This window comes from Nannospalax galili, unplaced genomic scaffold (assembly GCF_000622305.1).
Source record: "Nannospalax galili isolate Female #2095 unplaced genomic scaffold, S.galili_v1.0 scaffold208, whole genome shotgun sequence".
In the NCBI taxonomy this organism is placed as follows: domain Eukaryota; kingdom Metazoa; phylum Chordata; class Mammalia; order Rodentia; family Spalacidae; genus Nannospalax; species Nannospalax galili.
The window spans coordinates 1,595,203-1,610,247 of NW_008357998.1; the positions used below are offsets into that span (position 1 = coordinate 1,595,203).

The following is a 15,045-nucleotide window of genomic DNA, read 5'->3' on the forward strand; positions in this document are numbered from 1 at the left end:
CATTCTCCCCAGTAGTCACCTTCGCCAGGCTGTTAATGTGTTCTTTATCCCCTCACTTTCATACACACCACCCCATCCCTGGCCTCCACACTCGCTCTACCATAGAGTTGTATCCCCAGCCCTCTTTATAGGTTCTGAATGGAGCTGCTTTTTTTTCTTTTTTTTTGGTCTTTTTGAGATGGAGCTGCTTTTTTCTCTCGTCAGAGTATGTCATTCCCAGGAACCCTTTACCTGGTATAGAGGTGTTGACACAAAAGCACAACTCTCACCTTGGACTGGCTTCTCTTCCATAGGGCTGGGGCTTGGTTCCCAGCATCCACATGGTGGCTAACAGCCATCTGTAACTCCAGTTCCAGGAGATCAGGCGCCCTCTTCTGGCCTCTTTGGACATTGCATGCACTCTACATATTAAAAAATAATAAAATTTAAAAGTCAGAGACAGCTTATTTTGGAGCCAAATATGAGTGACCATGCATAGGAGTACAGATTCAGGTTACCCCCAGTTCCATGTTCCAATGTGGAAGCAGCTTCATGTTTTTAATAGTAGCAGAACAAAGAAAAATCATACATCAAGACACTTTTCAAATATATTGGTGGAAACATTAAGTAAGCAGTTACAGCAAAAGAGAAATCTCAGCTACAGGCCCCAGATGCTATCTGATGACACTCAGCCTTTTGGTTTGTGGGAACTGGTGGTCTGCTAAGTTAATATGTTCCAGGTTTTTACCTGTTAGTCACAGGATGTTAAGTCAGACACAGAGGTGGGCAAGGAATGGCTGTTTAGGGGCTAAAGATGATTCAAGAGAAATGGAAATTAGGCTCTGGACCTGCAACATTCCAAACTCTCCACAACCACTGAAGTGCTGAGCAGCTCATCATCCTTGCAGGAGGTTCAGTCAAAGATGCAAGCCTTCTTCTGGGAACTTCCATTCACAGAGAGATTTTAAAACCCAAGTCTCACTGGCAGTCATTTCTTCTTCCTTTTAGAGAAAAGTACGATTCACAAGCATTAAACTGCAAAGTGATTTTGCTATTCTTCAGCTTCCAAACCACACACACACCCTTTGTTTAAGTCTCTAGTTTTCCTGGGGTGTGCCAGGTGCACCGCAAGAACACACGAGAAAATCAACACCAGACACATCCTTGTTACTGACCTCATGAGTTCTTGTGCTATCAAGACAGTAAGACAGACGTGCAGTGGGCAGGAGCAAGACCTTTTATTCTCATGTACAGGCACAAAGGAGCCAGTGTGAGGAGAGAAAACCCCAAGCAGGCCCCAATGGGAAGGAAGAACAAAGGCTTTAGGGTGCTCCTGGATGGGGAGACACCTGTTCCCTCAGCATCTGTGTCTGCCTATGCATTCCCATCATGCTTTGTGTTCAACTTGTCATAATGTTAAGTCTCCACCTCAGGGTAGTTTTTTTTTTTCTACCATTTTAATGAGGTAAAGGTTACATCTTGGTGATTCTTCTATGCCCCAACTATTATTTTATACAAGCTGTTAAATGTCATATATATATAATTTATACTTTTACTTTATGTGTATGAGTGCATTGTCTGCATGTGTGTAAGTGCACAGATGTCATGTGATGTCCACAGAGGTGAGAAGAGGGCGTCAGATTCCTGGATGGTTGTTAGCTGCCATGTGGGTACCGGGAATTGAACCGTAGTCCTCTGCATGAGCAGCCAGTGCCCTTTACCATGCAGCCCGTTAAATGTTTTAATGTATTTGCTTACAGCTAACTCTCTGTTGCAGGAAGATTAAACTGTATCAAAGCCGCTGTTAGACAAATCATTGTTTAAGGACTCCTTTTTCTCATTTTCCTTTACCTTTTTGGTTGGTCTAGTTCCTGGCAGGCTTATGGACCACATAGTGTTTTGAAGATGGATTGGAGCTTTGTTAGGTTTTCTTTGCCTTTTGTTGTCTGCTGACTCCCCTAGTTAGGAAACTGAACTATCTCATTATGCCCTGAGTTCCTCCACGTGTCCTGTCTCTCCAGCCTCACCAGACCTCAGAAAGAACCTGAACTGCACCTGCGGTTCCCAACTGGGTTTGTTTTTCATAAGGCTCTGACCTGTTTGTTTATTACATGCCTTGTTCTATGAAGACTATGAATGAGAATAAAAATCAAAAACTTGAAAAAACAATCAAATCAGCCTTATGCCATCAGATTTGCCATTAAAACTTTTGTAAAATTTATTTTTATTCTGTGTGTGAGTGTTTTGTCTGCACGTGCACCACATGCATGCAGTGCCTGCAAAGGCCAAAAAAGGGTATCGGATCCCCTGAAACTGGAGTTACTGAAGGTTGTTAACTGACCATGTGGGGACTGGGAACCAAACCCAGGTCCGCTGCAAGAGCAGCCAGTGCTCTTAACTACTGAACCATCTCTCCAGTCCCCGAGTTTACCGTTTTTTAAAAAATTTACATGTGTAAGTGTATTGCCTGCATGTATGTAAGTATACCTGTGTTCTGCAATGCCCACAGAGGTCAGAAGAGGGGCTCAGAGCCCCTGGAACTGTAGTTACAGATGGTTGTTAGCTGCCATTTCTGTGCTGGGAACCAAACCAGGGTCCTCTGCAAGAGCAGCCAGTGCTCTTAACTGCTGAGCCATCTCTCCAGCACCAACCCCCAGACTTACCATTTTTATGTTTCAGTCTGCCTTTGCAGCTTTCTTACTAATTACAAAAAATTGATTACATTTTATTATGTGTGTCATGTTTATGTGTGTGTGTGTGTGTGTGTGTGAGAGAGAGAGAGAGAGAGAGAATGAACACTTGCTTGTTATGGCATGTATGTGGATGTGGAAGTCAGAGGACAACTTGCAAGAGTCAGTTCTCTCCTTCTACCATGTGGGTCCCAGAGATTGAGCTCAGACTGTTAGGTTGGTGGCAAGCATCTTTACGCGCTCAGCCATTGTACCAGTCCAAATGTATTTTAGGTAATAAGTATAGCTAAATAAATATAGTTTTGTTTTGTTGAGACAAGATCTCATGTAACCTAGGCTGGCCTTAAACTGTCTGTTGTGCTGAGAATGACCTTAAACTCCTGATCTTCTTGCCTCTATCTCCTGAGTGCTGGGATTACAGGAATGTATCATCGCATACTGTTTATGTGGTTACTGGGGATCTAACTCAGGCCTTCATGCATGCTAGGTAAGCATCCTACCAACTGAGTACATTCTATTGACCATAAATTACTATAGTTTAAAGTATTTTTCACTTATTTTTATTTTATGTGTATGCCTCTATTGTGTGCATGTATGCAAGTGGACCCATGTTGCACAATGCCTGTGGAGAACAGAAGAGAGCATTGGATCCCCTGGAACTGGAGTTATGGACAGTTTTTAGCCACCATGTGGGTGCTGGGGTTTGAACCCAGGTCTTCTGCAAGAACAGCCAGTGCTCTTAACCACTGAGCCATCTTTTCAGCCCCAAATTAATATAATTTAACCTTATGTTCTTTGTTATTTCAAACACTTGTTTTAAATATCTTTTTAAAATTACATTTGTGTGTGTGTGTGTGTGTGTGTGTGTGTGTGCATGACCATGCCATGATGCGATGATGTGGGGGTGGAAGACAGAGGACAATTTTGGGCAGTTGATTCTCTCCTTTCACCTTCTGGGTCTTCAGGGTTGAACTCAGGTCATCAGGCCTGGTGGGTAACTGAGCCATCTTGCCAGCTCTAGGGATAGTTTTAAACTCCTATCTTGCATTATAATCATTTCTTGAATACACATGAAATTTCTTCAGGTTCAATTCCCAGCATTCATATGGTGGCTAACAACTGTCCATAACTCCAATTCCAGGGGAATCCAACGCCCTCTTCTGACCTCGGTGGGTGTTGCACGACATGGGTGGACTTACACACATACAGGCGGTACACTCATACACATAAAATAAAAATAATAAATAAAATATAAAGAAGAACAGATGTATTGAAAATTCAGCCTCTGTTCTTTGGAGCTGTGTACTGTGTAGTCCTCCAACTCTGTCCTGGTCTGTGAACACGCCAACTTCTGTGCTTCTGGTTAGTCCCCTTTGCTGGGTCTTCGTCTCAGCAGCAGCTTGCTCTCTGTCTGGCTGATGTTCTTGCCAACTTTACCCAACAAACCAGACTTTGAGTTCTTTGAGCCCTTCAGTTCAGAGGCATTGCTGTTCTCCTCCGCGGTCGCCCCCCCCCCCCCCCGCCGTGTTAGTCAAATCAGTAATGCAGAAAATCCATTGTCTAATTCGAACACTCCACCTGGGTTGTGGTTCCAACGATCCCACTTTCGCCTGTGCTCCTCTTTCACTGGCTCATTCATGTCTTCAGATCTCTTTTTCATTCAGTTCCCTCACTCCCTCTCTGCATCCACTTCCCTCCACATTCAGTTTTTGATGTTGCTGGCTGCTTGTTTTTTGAGTCAGGGTCTTACTATGCAGCCCAGGCTGGCCTTGAACTCAGTCCTCCTACCCCAAGCTCCCAAGTGCTTGGACGACAGGTGTGCACTATCATGCCTAATTCTTCATTCAGTTTAGGTGTCAGAATACCTTTTTAAAAAATTGATTATTTTTATTTTATGTGTATGAGTGTATTGCCTGCATGTGTGTAAGTGCGTCTGTGTTGTGCAATGTCTGAGGAGGTCGGAAGAGAGTGTTGAATCCCCTGGAGCTGGACATATGCACAGTTGCTAGCCACTATGTGGGTGCTGGGAACCGAACCCAGGTCTTCTGTAACAGCAGTTCAGTCCTCCTACCCCAAGCTCCCAAGTGCTTGGACAACAGGTGTGCACTATCATGCCTAATTCTTCATTCAGTTTAGGTGTCAGAATCTACCTTTTTAAAAAAATTGATTATTTTTATTTTATGTGTATGAGTGTATTGCCTGCATGTGTGTAAGTGCGTCTGTGTTGTGCAATGTCTGAGGAGGTCGGAAGAGAGTGTTGAATCCCCTGGAGCTGGACATATGCACAGTTGCTAGCCACTATGTGGGTGCTGGGAACCGAACCCAGGTCTTCTGTAACAGCAGCCAATTCCTTTAACCACTGACCCATCTCTCCATCCCCATAATCTACCTTCTTAATCACTATTTTTCCCCAACTTTTTATACCCACTTAATCTTCCATTGTACCTATCTGGAAAATTTCCGCACCTGAACAGGCCCAACCATTCACTCTCCTGAGCCTACTCTTGAACTGTTGCACCGTGTTGGAGAAAATCATAAAACATGGCTGAGTGACAAGGGTCAGTAAATTCAGTCTCAAATCTTACTGCTCAGTGCTGCCATATAACTGTGGTGCACACCTCATCATTCCTTCCCTCCTTCCAGGAACCTTCCAAGATCCCGATCTAGCCTCAAGCCTCTGGCTGCTCCAGCTCTCCTTCAGCTCTCAGCAGATGCCTGCCTTCCTTCTTCAGAAGGTAAACTTAAGCCATTACACACAAACTACCCGGTCTCCCAACCACATGCCTAGCAATACACATATGCATTAAGCATCAAACAATGCTTTCTTCTACCATGTTGTGAATTCCATTGCCCCCCATTTCGTGAGTCTTCCTCAGTTAGGTGCTCCCCCTCACCTAAGCCTTCCTGAGCTCCTTTCTCCCAGCTCCTTCCTGTCAACGTTTAAACACTCCAACTTCTTCTCTAATAAAAATACTTCCCATACCTCAGTGTCCCCTTCTAGTTACTACTCTATTTTTCTCTCTCCACTTCTGGTATGAGAAGTTGTTTTCAATAGCTCAGAAGATTCCTAGAATCAACCTACTTTTCAGGTTCTTGTCTACTATGAAATAATAAGGATCACAGGTATAAGGAGCTGGAGAGACAGCTCAGTGATTAAGAGGACTTGCTACTCTTGCAGAGGACCCAGCTTTGGTTCCCAGAGCTCAGATAGGGCAACTCTCAACTGGATCCAATTCTAGGGGATCTTACACCCTCTTCTACCCTCCATGGGTACCTGCATGCACATGGTGCACATAAACTCATGGAGGCACATACATATAAATAATAAATAAATCTTTTCTAAAAAATCACTAGCACAGTGCCATTCAGTTTTACTAATCCTGTCCATTGGTGTTTGATTTAGGAACAGTCCAAAACGTGCTTCTTTTGCCTGGATTGAACACTAGAACCAGTTGGGTGAAACAAGATAGCCAATGTTATACCAAGCAATCTCCATCCTGTGCCAGGAAACAGAATTCTTAAAATCACCCACAGGGCCTGTTCCTAGCTGGTCCATCCTTACAGGCGGGATGCTACCAACTGAGAAAGAGATGCCCCAGAAAGGTCATTCAAGTGACCACAAGTGGTCATCAAGTCAATATTGGAAACAATTGACATTGGCCTTTCAGATGAAGCCACTGATTTCATTTCCCCACCTCCATTTAAATCCAGGTTCTTTTCTCACACCTGTGCAGACAGGTGTGAACTCAACAGATCCCAAGACAAAAGCCAATATTTTTAAACCTGCTGCCCTCCCAGAACTCTCACACTCAACAAACAGCTCCAGCATCACCCCGGCTGAACCACCAGGGTCACCATTGATTCCTCCCTCTCCCTGATCCCCCAAATTCAATCAAATATCAGGTCCCATCCTCTTTACCTTTTGGATGTATGAGGCCCATCGTCACTGCTTCCATTAACTAGAAATAGTCTCCCCCTGAATTCTCTGATTCTGTCTGCTTCTCTCTAGAACATTCCTTCTTTGACAGTATGAGTGGTCTTTTCAACAGTCATCTGAGGGGCTCAGGAGATAGTGCAGTATGAAAAGCACTTGCCACAGAAGTCTGAGGTCCTGCGTTAAGCTCCCCAGAACCTATATAAAGCCAGACACAGTAGCCCACATCTGTGATCCCAGCACTCCTACAGGCAGAGACAGGAGCATCCTTGGAAACTCACAGACCAGCTAGTCTGGTGTACACAGTGGCAAACAAGAGACCTTGTCTCAAAACAGAAAGTCAGGACCAACATCCAGAGTTGTCCTCTGACCTCTACTCATGCACCATACTCACAGGGGCATACACACACACACACACACACACACTAAAGAAAAAAATCATTTGATTCTCATGAGGGACTAGGTTCAATCTACAACCACAATTAAAAATTAATAATGACAGGGGCTGGCGAGATGGCTCAGTGGTTAAGAGCACTGGCTGTTCTTGCAGAACACCTGGGTTCAAATCCCAGCACTCATATGGCAGGTAACAGATGTCAGTAACTCTAGTTCCAGGGTATCCAACAGCCTCTTCTGTCCTCCATGGGCACTGCACAACATGGGTGCACTTACCTACACGTAGGCAATACACACATACACATAAAATAAAAATAATAAAATTAAATTAAATAATGATAAAGCAATTCATTTGACAAAGTTCCCTTTCTGATTTTTAGGATATAGTCCAAATTCCTAATGGCTTACACAGAACTACGTAGCGTGCTTCCACCTACTCTTTTGGTGTCTTCTTTTTTTAATTTAAAAAATATTATTTTTATTTTATGTGTATGATTATATTGCCTGCATGTATATAAGTGCACCCATGTCATCCAATTCCCTCAGAGGTCAGAAGAGGGTGTTGGATCCCCTGGAACTAGAGTTATGGATGTTTTTTAGCCAAAATGTGGGTGGGTGCTGGGAATCGAACCAAGGTCCTCTACAAGAGCATCCAGTGCTCTTAACTGCTGAGCCATCTCTCCAGCCTCTCTTGTGGCATCTTCTACTGCCACCGACTCCTAGCTCTCTTCACTCTAGTCATGCTGAATCTCTTTCAGTTCCTCAGACATATCTTGCCCCTTCCCAGCTCTGGGTCTTTGTACAAGTCATCCCCCTGCCTAACGTGTAATCCCTTTCTTTCCATTCATCTAAAATAATGCCCACTAATCCTTCAGGGCTCAGTCGGAGGACACTGTCTCAGGGAAGCTTCCTTGATTTTCTAGAACAGATTATGTTAAGTTCCCATGTGTTCCCATGTCTTCATTGTTAACTTTAGCCATCTGTAAGTCTAATGTTTGTCCTCCCTGTTGGAATGGATACATGATCCATGAGGACGTTCATGTAGCCACGTCATTCATGGCTACATCTGCAGAGCCTGGCCAGTGTCCGACACACAGTGAAGTTGCAGATGGTAGCTGACTGAAGCACAGCTCTTCCGGGTAGAAGTTTCCATTTTAATGCACAACTAAAACCAAAGCGCTAATGGGCCATTCCTTCTGGGCTTTCCGTGAGCCCTTCGACCTTTATTTTCCATTTCATAAAGCCTGTTATGTAGAATAGACTGTTCTCTTCCTCTTTTCCCTCTTCCCAGTGATGTGTCACAAACTGGCATATTTTTATTGGGTGCGGCCCTGGTAATCTCACTGTTTATAACTCTGACCTTTCTGTGTGCAAACATACAAAGTGAACTTTGGTTTGTCTCCTACCATAATGCAGCTGCTTATTGCTGGCAGACAGGCTGAGTTCCGCAGCCGTGTGATCAGTTGGACGAGACCAGAAAGGAGCGTGGGGAGAGAGGACCAAGAGACTCTGTAGGGGCTGTCCAGAGGCAGTTCTCAGTCTCCAGGAGCAAGCAATCTCAGGGAGCATGGTGCTGAGGTGAGCCAGGTCATGAAGCCAACACTGCCGGGCTTGGTGCTATGGTCACTGCTCCTCCAGCCCGGGCTGGCATTCTGGACCTCCCAGATGGGGCAGAACTGCCACAATGGCAGCTACCAGATCAGTGTCCTGATGATGAACAACTCAGCCTTCCAAGAACCTCTGAGTAACTTGGAAGATGCAGTGAATGAAGGATTGGACATCGTGCGAGCACGTCTGCATGAAGCCGGTAAGAACGTGATAAGCGCAGTCCTCTCTTACTGCCCCTGGGGACAAAGGTTGCTAGGCAGAGACCTTATGTACTTTGCCCGATCACCCAAACTTATGTTAGGTCCATCTCAAACCCCCTTTCCATTTCCTTCTTGAGGAGAGGGTCTGGAGCCTGACTTTGGTATGTCTATGGTACACCGGGCTCTGCTGGAAACCTGACTTGAAGCCAGGATGTATAAAGTCCTTGCAGTAGCAAAATACATCAGTTAAGACTGGTTTTGCTGCCCAGTGTGGGGCATTGTGCCTCCTCCTTGTTCAAGATTTGGACTGGATCTGTGATTCCACAGAGTTACTGGTCAAGAAGGATGAAAACTCATACAGACACTGGATGTGCTCTAAGCCTTTCATCCATAGAAAGATTTTTCTCTAGACCCAGGAGCACTGTTACATCTCTCACGACTTTATTAGACGTAGCCAGTGTGATCAATTTGTAATCAGCTTAATCATTTCATGACCTGACTGTATCTTTTAATTATAAAATCAATTTGATAATATCAATTGAATAAGTAGAGAGAAAACAAGTGCTCACAATAATTTTGCACCACCACAGTGATGCTCCTTCTTACTGTGTGATTTGGAGGGCACAGGAATAATTCTGTATCTTCTGTGTCACCCCACATTATCCTACAAGTGACTTTCTGAGGGCCATGCTGTCTTTGCTAAGGTCGTCGTGTGAATGCATATTCATTAACCCTTAGGCTAGGTTCTGCCTAAATTACCTAAAAATTCTATGGGAGATTATCCCATTGTTTTTCATCTTGTGATTATTTTTAAATGCTATGAAAACATTTTCTTGTGTATAGCTTTTCTCCATTGTCTGAGAATACATCACCATAAATAGGTTTACTGAGCCAATGAGTACTTAATACATCTATAATGGCTATTTTTGGTCTTAAGGATGGCGTATCTTAAGTTTCTGCTTAAAATCTCATGGAAACGAGAGCAACAGTTCACATTTGAATTATAACCTGTTCTGTGTATATGCAACATCTCTCCAATTGTGTCTGAAACTAGATGGATGGGTGTGAGCTAGGGCTACAACAGAGCTAGGTCATTTAATAAAATGCATGTATTTACGAGGCAGTGTGGTCTAGTGGAAAGAAGGTTGGATTTGAAATTGAAGAACCTGGGTTGAGGTTCTGTCTCTGTGACCTCAGTGTTGGGCTTGTCCATCTATCTGAGATTTCGTTTGCTTCCTGAGTATCTGTCATGTGCTAGATAAGTTCTAGGGGGCTTCATTACATAATCTCTTTAATCACCACAGTTCTGTGGACTTGGCAAGGTGGGTGGATGAAGTTTCACAGCAGACAGTAATCACTTTGCTTCATGTCATATAGATTGTTTAATCCATTTCTTTCTGATTTTCCATGGCTGTATCCAATTGCTGCTGTAAGATCGTTTTCTCTTAATTTAATTTTATTTCATGTGTACGAGTGTTTTACTTGCAATGTATGTAAGTGCACAATACATGTGCTTCATGTATGAGGAGGACAAGTGTTAGCCACCATGGTGCTGGGAACCCAATCCGGGTTCTCCAGAAAAACAGTAAGTGCTCTTAACCACTGAGCCATGTCTTACAGTTCCACTGTACGATCTTGACCCATCACCAATTACGTTTTTTTTTTTTCATTAATACAAAACAGTGGAATATTAGCAGCAGAGATTTGAATCTGACAGAATTTGGTTCATATTCCTGACTGACCCATTTATCATCTGTATAACATGAAGCAAGTTTCTTAACTTTCCAGAACCTTTATTTCTTCACCCATGAACCAGAATAAATGGTAGTCCCCTCATGTGGATAGACTGTGGATTTGATGAGAAAAATTAATGTAAAATATTTCATGCACTGACTGAAACATAACAAGTCCTCAATAAATAGCAGCTGTTTTTTTTAAAATCACTGTTAAGAATGTTGTTGCTGCTGCTGTTATTAGAATACATTGTCTGACATATAAAACAGTGAAGGTATTGCTTAAAGTCTTGGTGTCTGAATTCCTGTAACCTGAATTTTCATTTTGGCTCCATTATTCAGTAATCAAGTAACGTTGTTAGTGATCATCTCTAAGCTTCAAGCATCTCATTCGTAGCATAGTTATTAATGGTGAGATGGTGAAACAGGGTAAGAAGTGGAGCATTCTGGGGACATGGAAGAATAAGCACTGATGCCCACAATTTGCATTTGAGAACACATTTTGTAAGATGTTCATGCATAGTTAATACAAGTGGGGCCAGTTTGGGAGAGAAAGTTCATGTTCAAAATATGTTGAGCATTGGGGGAAATTAAGAAATAGCATAGCTAAGGGATAAGTTGAAAAATATTGAAAATTCAGTAAAGATTGTGGGTGACATCCCAAAGTAAGTGATCAGTTTTTTCCAGGACTTAGTAAAGCTTTATGGGCCTTAAAGAATAGTAGAAAATAATGTGGTAAATGGTGGGAAATAATGTGCACAGCCAAGTATTTAATCCATGTGCTGTGTGTATGCCCATGTGCTGAGGTCCTTCTAGACACGGGCACCTGGACTCTGCTTCTTGTTGACCCAACCCCATCCCCCAAACCCTGGAGAGGAACGTGAGGGTTCTGAGATCTCTGGAAATTCTTTAACTTTCAACCCAGCCTCTGAGGACCAAGATCTTCTGGTGGGGGGTTGGGTATAGCCAGGATAAGGATGGAAAAACAAGACTTAAGGGACTTGCTTATTTTTAAAGGTTCAATTTGATATCATACCATTGCCTGAAAAAAATTTCAATTTTTAAAAATTCACTTAGGATCTGGAGAAATAAAAGGGAAGATGCCCCCCCCACACCAAATTAAAATGAAAAAAAGTACACAGAACCATAAACTATGAATATTACAATATGTTCTGTGGCAATGGGTCTCAAAACTTGATCTCGAGACTTCTTTACACTCTTAAAAATACTGAGGGGCCTGCAGAGTTTTATGTAGTTACAAGTATTGATATTTATTGAATTTAAAATTAAAACTGGGAAATATTTTAAACATTTACCTATAAGATCACTAAAAAGTGACAGTTTGCTAATTAGCATATGTATTTTGTTATTAGAGATACGTTTATATTTTTAAAGTACAAAAACAGAGCGCAAGGAGAATGGTATTGTTTTAAACTTTTTTTTTTTTTTTTTTTTTTGTCTTTTTGAGATAGGGTCTCCCTGTAGCTCCAGCTTCCTGGAACTCTGTAGACGAGGCTGGCCTCGAACTCACAGAGGATCCTCCTGTCTCTGCCTCCCGAGTGTTGGGATTAAAGGCATGCGCCACCATGCCCGGCTGTTTTAAACTTTAAAAAATATATATTTTATTATTTTTATGTGTATGAATATATTGCCTGCATGTATGTGAGCGCACCCATGTTGTACAATGCCTCAGAGGTCAGAAGAGGGCGTCGGATTCACCTGGAACTGGAGTTAAGGACAGTTCGTAGCCACCATGTCGGTGCTGGGAATCAAACCTGGGTCTTCTGGAAGAGCAGTCAGTGTCTTAACCGCTGAGCCATTTCTCCAGCCCCCTGTTTTAAACTTTTATGAATGTCTTTAATGTTCAGCTTAATGGAAGATAGCTTCTATATTCATGCTGACTTCTATGTTCAATCTCCTACAATAATACATAGTATCTAGTTTCTGGAAAACTGCATTAGAAAGAGTGGGTAGTGTCTTAGTGTAATTATGAAAACAGCTCTGACCTCACAGGAGTCTCCCTTCCCCTCCGAAGAGACTCAAAGTTCCTCAGCAGCTCACATTTCAAGAACTTAGGTTCTATAAGATCTGAAGATCTAGAATCATCTAGAATCATCACACTGCCCTTTCTGCACATCCAGTTCCACTCTTCACTAGTGATGCCCTAAGAAAAAAGTTCATTGATCCAGAACATTCTTGTCTCATTTTAAAATTAGGATAAATATTGGCATTGTAAGATTCAGAAAAAGGATTAAATTAAATAGCGCCTGCAGAAACTTATAGTTCAGTGTCAGGCACCCAGTAGCAGAGACCTCCAGCTCTCCTGTGGCAGAAGTAGATGAGGAACCAGGGCCTCAGAGAGGTCACTTGTCCAAAATCAGAACTCACACACAATGATTCACTTCTCCCAGGTGCTTGTGCAGGGCTTACACTTGAGCTTTGCTGTGTCGCTCATGATCTGCCTGGAGCCTAGGATGTCAGCACCACTCATGGTGGGAGGGAGCAGAGACAAGAGACCTGGAGGAAGGAGTGGGTTTACAGTTACCGTTCCTAAGCCTGGATCACATCCTGCACCTGCACACTGCCTTCCCCATCAGGTCCTGAATTGTCTTATTGATTTCCCAGATGATTCTTCCCCACTCTGCCAGGTCTCCAGACACACCCCGGCCTCATTTATGCTGTGTCCTGACTTCAAACGCCCTATATTCTCCCTAGTGTCGTGAAAACTAAACAGGATAAAGGTTCTAAAGTGTTTAGTGGGGATGGCAAAATGGCTCAACTAGTAAAGGCACCTGCCGCCAAGCCTGATGGCCTGAGTTCAACCCCAGAAACCCATATGGTGGAAGGAGAGAACTGACTCCCACCGTTCGCCTTCTGACCTCCACGTTGCATACCTTAATGCATTCCCTACCTACCCTCAACACACATATAAATAAAATGTAAAAAAATTAAACTGTTCAGTACTGTGCCTGTTCCATAGCTACAACTGCTATCACACTCATGCCTCACCCTATCCCTTCCATTGATTTTCTCTGACGGATCTAATCACATTGGCCTCCCCTCCAGCTAATTCTACTAAAGAATTGCACATCTCGTTTGTATCTCCTATTGAACGAAGCATCAGAGTAAACATTTTTGAACTGAACAACAAGTAGAAAAGGAAGACACACACTCTGCTTGGTAGACACATCTCTGGGGTGGCTGGAGTTGGGCAGAGATACTTCCGTTCTCTGAAGGAACAGATCTCGCCTTCTAGAAACATGCACTTAAAAAAAATATTTTTATTTATTTATTTATTTTTATTTTATATGTATGTGTGTACTGCCTGCATGTAGGTAAGTGCACCCATGTCATGCAATGCCTGCGGAGGCAGAAGAGGCCATCGGAATCCCTGGAACTGGAGTTACGGAAACATACACTTGAATGTTCAGAAGAACAGCTTCTGTTTTAGACAGGCTTTACTTTTTCAAAAATATTACCGAAACTTATCACATTGGACAAAACTGTGTTGACCTCACTTTACATGTGAGACAGTCCAAGTCAGAGACATTAAAATGGCTTGTGCAAGAATTCACAGACCATCATCACTCATAATGCCGGGCTGTGACTAAGGCTTCCAAACTTGCTGAAGGCTAGGCAAAATCAAATGTCTGTTTGCTTAGACATCAGACATTTATCCTGATGTTTCCCCTTACTGGAAGGAGACCATAATTTAAGAGCTGGAGCTTGTTCAAATGGTTCTGAGACCTCATTATTATCTTTAAGATGTGGTGCCTAGCAACACCCAGGGCTGTTACCAGGGGTGCCATCACTTAACGCCAGGATGAACACAATTCACTTTGACTTTGGGAAATGCTTAACATCAAGAGTGATATTCTGATCACTAAGACTAGCAACTCCTGTAACCAAGCGAATACGTCAAAGCAAAGCACGTTTTGAATCTTTGTGTTCCTTTTCTGAAAGGAGAGACCTGTGAGCCACAATGAAATCCAATCAAAACTCAGTGTCATTTAGGAAACTAGCAGTCATATTTTTTTCCTTGATCCTTGATTGGAAATATTAAATATTTTCAAGACACAAGGCATTTTCCAAAGATTTTGCAGTGCTTTGTAACTCTTTCCCTATCTGCTAAGGAAGGAAACAGAACCTAGACGCACTTTTCTTAAGGAATATGTGATGGTCTGTGTGTTAACTGTATTCAACTCAACTAAGAAGTACAGCTATGGGGGGGCTGGAGAGATGGCTCAGTGGTTAAGAGCACTGGCTGCTCTTGCAGAGAACCCAGGATCAGTTCCCAGCACCCACATGGCAGCTAACAACTGTCCATAACTCCAGTTCCAGAAGATCCAATGCCTTCTTCTGACCTCTGCAGGCATTGCATGACATGGGTGTACTTACACACATGCAAGCAATACACTCATACACAAAAATAGAGATGGCTCAGCAGTTAAGACTGGCCGTTCTTGCAGAAGATCCGGGTTCGAATCCCAGCACCCACATGGCAG

The 15,045-nt window shown here is 43.0% G+C and overlaps 1 protein-coding gene across 1 annotated transcript in view; it reads left to right on the forward strand.

Moving 5' to 3' along the window:
* Positions 1–15,045, forward strand: part of Gucy2c (guanylate cyclase 2C) — a 112,361-nt gene that overhangs the window by 11,877 nt on the left and 85,439 nt on the right. The window contains exon 2 of the mRNA XM_029557656.1: positions 8,416–8,806. Coding sequence (XP_029413516.1) covers positions 8,590–8,806 — 217 coding nt within the window. The 5' untranslated portion in view covers positions 8,416–8,589. The remainder of the gene's footprint in view (positions 1–8,415; positions 8,807–15,045) is intronic.